This window comes from Theobroma cacao, chromosome 9, assembly GCF_053813885.1.
Source record: "Theobroma cacao isolate CCN51 chromosome 9, ASM5381388v1, whole genome shotgun sequence".
Classification (NCBI taxonomy): Eukaryota; Viridiplantae; Streptophyta; class Magnoliopsida; order Malvales; family Malvaceae; genus Theobroma; species Theobroma cacao.
In genome coordinates this window covers 6,087,060-6,093,414 of record NC_142647.1, presented here as the reverse complement: position 1 = coordinate 6,093,414, position 6,355 = coordinate 6,087,060, and the positions used below count along the sequence as shown (strand labels likewise).

Here is a 6,355-nt window from a genome sequence, read left to right as displayed (position 1 = left end):
GACATGACGTGTTGACGAGGTAAAGCCATAAAGGGCAGAGAAACGACATCGTTGTAGGTTACATGCAAAATGCCTTTTCACCGCCCTTATTCTGCCGAGATGGGCCTTAAGACAATTTATCTAGCCCAATCACGTACTATAATTTCTTGCTTGAGGCCCATGACTCAATAATTTTAGGCTTGAAAAAGAGACCTTTATCCCCTTACCCTTGACCCAGGTTGAACTTGGTGGCACCGGATACCCAACCTGATTCCTGACACATACCATATATCCTCTTAATTAGCAATTGAACTGTGTCATAGTCAGATAATCTAGGCTGCCGACTGCCACTCCGCAGAGAAGCTGCCAGAGGACCCTCCATTTACATTATTGTGCGACGGCCAGCTCAGTCCCAGGCAGCTAGCTCTCTATTTGTAGCCATAAGATTTGGCTGTAAAAATTGACATCTTTTTTGTTTTTTTTTTTTCATTTCTTTTTCTGGGCAATGAAATTTCGCAATCTTGAGTTTGATTTGTTTGTTTGCTGCAGAGGGCGCAGACTTCCTCTTTCGCCCTGGAACCTCCGGTCGAGGGTACAAAGTACAAGCAGAACCTTCCTGCTTTGGCGTATACTTTCATTCATGTTAGTGGGTGTCTGGTACCGTTTATAAATTGCATAAATAGAAATAAGGCGTTTAGCTTTTAAATTTTAAGTTTGGAAGAGAAACTCATTTGAGTTTTTTAGACGAAATTATAAATTAATTTTTTAAAAAAATTCTAATTTTTAATAACAAATATATATTTAGTGCCATTTCTTTACTTTCTCACTTTACTTTTTAATAATTCATAAAATTTTATTCATCTTTCATTAGTCGATTTAAAATTTTCTTTTGATTTGTTAAATTTATTATTTTTAATTATTTTTATTTATTTATTTATTTTTATTCTAAAGTTTAAAATTTTATTTAATAAAGTTGAATTTTATCATCCAATAATAATTATAAAACGTTGTAAAATGTTCTAAAATAAAATTGAACACAGTGGGGTTGGCTGGGCTGAGACGCTGCGATTACCAATACTTAAGCCCAAATTTGAAAATGTCGGGGCGCATCACACATGCAACGTTTGCCTGTATCGTTTAAAAAGTATAGCCACACATGAACAGACCTGCACATCAAAACTCTCTTTGTATATCTAGGTATACATACATATATAGAGGAGATTGACATAAGCAAGTCCCAATTTCCATTCTTCACCATCAACAATTAATCACCAAATGAAATTCAAGTGTTAAAACTTGAACTGATAAAACAAGTACTATCTACCAGACCTTAGATTTTCTTTTCTTTTCTTTTCTTTTTCATTTTTTTGGTTGGCCTTTCCATGAGGCGGAGACTAGGTCCAAATGTTGGTTCCATTCGAAGCCACATCTTTTGCATGCACGATAGTATAGTGAAGTTGGATGGAATCTGGGCCTGGATGGGTCCAGGTCGATTTCTGTACTAATCAAACTCTTAAAAACACATGAAATGTCCTCCAAAGATCAGGACAAAATCACATTAAACGAACAGTGTTTCAGGTATCAATCACCACTGCCACGGGGCAATGTTTGATGCCAAAATGGCAATTTTATATCTATGCCAGCAAAGAAAAGAAAATCAAAGTACATAAAATACTATAAAATATAGTAATAATTACAATATTGTTTTGCTGCTAGCAAAATACGATAGCAAAGCAGAACCTGGATGAGCTTACACACAGTCTTTTAAGTAGCTGTAGTGCAGTTCTTTCTTTTTTTCTTTTTAATAATTTAGAGAAGATAGATTTGACTTAAAAGATCTCTTTAATTGAAGGAATGGCCAAGATCTCTTCCTTTACTCTCCTCTACAGAGGACAACAAGAACTTGGACAATTCTATAATAATATATAGTACTGTACGTTTTAAATCCTAGTAATACTACAGAAGTTGATTCTTCTTTTTCTTCTCTATCATCTATGGTTTTTAGGAGGTGCAGTGGTAGCACAGGAAAGCAAAATGATGTTCATCCATCAACAAGGAGAAGTCCAAAGCTCTGCATTTTTAACCTTTGAGACACTCTCCAGCACTTCAAAAGGGATTATATCACCAATTACAACCACCCTCTTGCTTTCCAGGTCTACTTTGTATGAGGTCACTCCTGTTTTTTCATGGAACAGGCTGGAATTACATTACAGTAATAAAACAAAGACACAAACTAAAAAGGTATACATAGAAGCAAACAAAAATTGCAGCGCAAGCAATATACTGTATGGATGAGTGATGACCCTTGTGCATTTTGGCCAATCTATGCCTTTACTTTTGAGTCTGTTAGGTTACTGAAGTCTGAAAATTGTTAAACAACTGATAAAACACAATTTAAAAAGAGAGGGGATGTATAGTGGGGGGAAGGTAGAGAAAGACAAGATTCAGAGGGTCAATGAACGGCTATAATGCTTTTGAATAATTTGTTGTTGTTTAGTGTTAGGTCCTTTGAGATCACTTAATTGATTAAAAAAATGGAATTCATGCATTCTTGCAGTAAAAGTAGTGAAAACGGTGATATAGAATTTCCGATGAACTGTATTGCAGTTCTTGGTTTGGACAGGTAGAACGATGAATCTTTTGAACAATAAAAAGAGGGGGGAGGGGGGGGGGGGGGGGGGGGTGGAATCAGAGAGATAAAGGAAGAATATGTTGCTTACCATCCAGCTTGGAAATGTGCTTCTCTACTTTTCTTGCACAGCCATGGCAATGCATTGATACCCTCAGTACCACCATCTGCAAGGTTAAATCAACAGAAAAGATTCTCAAATTCCCTTCGATCCTTATTGACAACCCTCTACTTAAGCCATCTAGCTATTCATGTTTTCATTGACTATATGGTCTACTTTAGAATAAAGGAAACATTAGAGATAGATAAAAGAACCTTACCTTAGGCTTAAGTTGAAAGGCCAAGGTCTGATGATTGCTAGCAACGACATCTTTCAATCTCAGCAACTGGGTTTTTTCAGACGTTATCAATGGCTTTTTCTCGAACTCATCTTCCAAGGTGTTCATGCAGAAACAAGAGCATGAGCCTGAAGACAGATATAAACAATCTAGCATCTTGCCAAAACTGAGTTTTCCCATTGCTCCCAAATTTTCTAACACACAAAGACAAATATAATCTCTCTGACCCTCACTCACTTAGGAAACAGAAACATGCATACATAACCAAATGTCGAAAATCAACCAAAGCAAACTTCACGCCCCCTGCATTATAATAATATATGTAGGGAGACAGAGAGGGAAGCTAAAGGTCAAAATTTCTTGGGAGACACAAAAGCTAGACAGAACCTAATGAAGCTATTGAAGAAGAAAAGAACCTTCAAGGCCAATTTATGTTCGAGAGTTGCCTCTAGTCAACAAAGTTTTCAAAAGGTCACTGGGCAACCCAAAACCAAAAAGGCACTCTTATCTTCGGTTTTCACCGCCAGCAGCATTTGTCATGTGGTGAGCTACTAATAAAGACAGCATCCACATGAAAAATTATTCTATAAGGACTGAAGGGGAGGGATAGGGATGTTCATGTGAGATTTGCAGTTGGCTTGATTTGAAAGCGAGCATTCACTGTTTTATGTGACTATTCTTTTTGCTTATGAAAGAAAATTTAAAAACACACTGAAAAAAGCAAGTGAAGAGGGCTATTATTTCATATGACTAATAAAGGGGCAGAGAAAGCAATAAAACAGGGGTCACAGTCACCAGTGCAAGAAATTGCCAAGGACAGCTGAAACCTGGCATGGCATGTGATGATAGCTATGAAATAATAAGAAGATATATTTATCGCCAAAGACTTGTTAAGCATCTTTAGTAGTGTGTATAAGTACATTTGGTAGATGATCATGGCGCATGGCCTTGAGCATGCATTTTTAAGAGATCAAAAACAACTTTATAATAATCAAAAATAGATGAATATGCTGTATATCTAATCAAGTTTCTCTTTTTTTAATTTCAAATTACATCACATCCTTTGTTATCCCTCGTTTTTTTATATGTACATAAATTAAGGATACACTAGCTGTCTGCATGATGAATAAACCAAAGCATGGAAGGAGACATGAAGATTGATTTTGATTAAACGAGTCTAATTTCCCTACCTGTTCATGACATTAACATATGATATTAGAAAAACTATCTTTTTGGGGTGGTGTTAGTCTCTTGGAGGGAGATGTGATGGGATGGAGTAATAATTCAAAAACAGTGAGTGGGAGTTGAAGTTGTTGGCAACCTTGTCTTGATCTTCATTCTTTCAAATATTAATATAGGGAAGAGGGGGACAGGCGGCATTGAATTGTTGGTGCCCCCCCTGACCTCAGAAGAGATTGGAAATTATTGGATGATTGAATATAATAGTATATTATTTCTTTCCTACAAGATTAATGGGACTGTTCTCTAAACAGGTTGGTCCATGTGACGATGGTTCCTTTTAGTGGGAGGAAAGGGACGAATTTTCGAAGAAAAAGAAAAGTTAGTGGTGAAGTCATGTTAGGCACGTGTTCGTCACATGACCTTTTGGGCATGCAAGTGCAACAAACCAAAGCCGGATTTGCCAATTTTTCATGTGGAGGCATTCAAAGAAATGTGGGTGACAGAGAACCAGCAAAGTTAAGGGGCCAAATGTTCTGTTTCTGGTGACTAAAAAGGCTAAGAGGAAGCACCGCCACTTGGGTTTATTCTGGGCAAACGTTCTTCGTTTTCTGGATCACTAAAATCTTTACGTAAATGTGAATCAATCAGTGCTCTTTAGTCTTTACTGCAACGTGAGTGCACCACTTAATGCTGCAGAAACAGAGCAGTGTAGCAAAAGAAGCATTAACTCTAGGCACCACTAGTACAAAACTTTCAAAGGTATCTTGTCGACAACTTTATGTCATGACGCGGTTCCCCCTCCCCCCCAGTGGAATCGAGGACAAGACCATGCAAATATGGCTGAGCCAGGCGCTAAAGGGAAACTTGGAATGGTGCAGAATGTCTTCATCAAACTTGGGGGTGTTTAGCTTGATGGTTCAAAATAATCTTTTTTGGGGGGTGAACCTAATTCCCAAACCCCGAATATCGACTAGATTTGCTTCTTCTAAACAAAAGGGTTAATGGGAAAACACAAAAAAAAAAAAAAAATTGTTGCTCAACTATCGAATCTAATAAAAAGGAGGATAAATTTCAATTTAAAATATTTTCCTTCCTGTTCACGAGGAAATTTGAACAACACCAAGCTTTGAAGGGTCTGGGCTCTGGAGAAAAGGGGAAGCAAATGTGGAAGCAATAAGTGGATTTCCCACTAGAAAAAAGAAAGCGCAGTTCTACTTGACTGAACTTAATTATAGTATTAAAAGAGCTCAGAGTTTAATGTTGTACCAGATGATAGAGATGAGCAATACATAGTAATACAAACTGAGAAGATGAAGGCATTTATTTTTTGAGTGGGATGAAGGGGGCATGCTATTTGGTCGAGGAGGCATGGCTCGTCCCTTCATGTAGTGGTCCAATTCCACATTTCACTGCCTTACAAACCAAAAGAATATTGAAGCTGAAAGGTTGAAATGATAAGCTACGGAGATTGGAAAGGCTACCTAATTCCATGTGATTCTTGTACTTTTATAATCGCAACACACAACTCTCAACATTATTTATATTTAGGGCGTGTTGGGCTCCCCATTCTTACAGTGTCCATCTGGAATCCTGTACTCGTAATAATATTCTGGGCGGCCATGCATGTTTAGCCGCTCATCCCCAAGATGACAAACTTAAACCATTAAATTATTATCTGATTCTTTTTCTTTTCTAAATCTTGGATTGAGACCCCCATACAAGGAAACATTATCCACCTTTACAGTTTATAGTAGGAATTTGGACAACATTACAAGCCTCTGCCTCTACCTCTTGCCTCTGCACTGGAAGGAAACGATTCTGCCGGTAAAAATTTCAAGATTCGTAGGCATCTTCCTTCCATTACACATAATAGTTTCAAACGCAGGGAACTAACGGTCAGGACCACCGACAGTAGCAGCAGATATCGAGCAAACTACTCCCAGAAAAGAAAAAGAAAAAGAAAATCATCACATGGTTGACATTCCCGGTTTTCTTACATATACTACTACTACTACCCATTTGCTACATTCGCTGCCACCCATAAATATAAATGCCCGATTCATAGCACAACATTCTCAACATCTTTTCTTGATCACATAGTTATACGGGGTGTGTTATTTGCCAAAAGCGGCACAGTTTGTTGCACTTTTTTTTTTTTTTTGTTTTTGAAGAAAACATTCATATTCATATAGCACAGTGCTAATGTATATGAGCGCCAGTGATAACA

At 37.5% G+C, this 6,355-nt stretch overlaps 1 protein-coding gene across 1 annotated transcript; it reads right to left on the bottom strand.

Annotated features, from left to right (window-relative positions):
• Positions 1–1,558: 1,558 nt before the first annotated feature.
• Positions 1,559–3,823, bottom strand: LOC18588636 (Heavy metal transport/detoxification superfamily protein). The gene is made up of 3 exons (XM_007013182.3): positions 2,929–3,823; positions 2,700–2,775; positions 1,559–2,155 (listed from the first exon to the last, which is right to left on the bottom strand). The coding sequence occupies exons 1-3, from the start codon at positions 3,124–3,126 to the stop codon at positions 2,028–2,030; spliced, it is 402 nt and encodes a 133-aa protein (XP_007013244.3). The 5' UTR covers positions 3,127–3,823; the 3' UTR covers positions 1,559–2,027.
• Between the last annotated feature and the right edge of the window lie 2,532 nt (positions 3,824–6,355).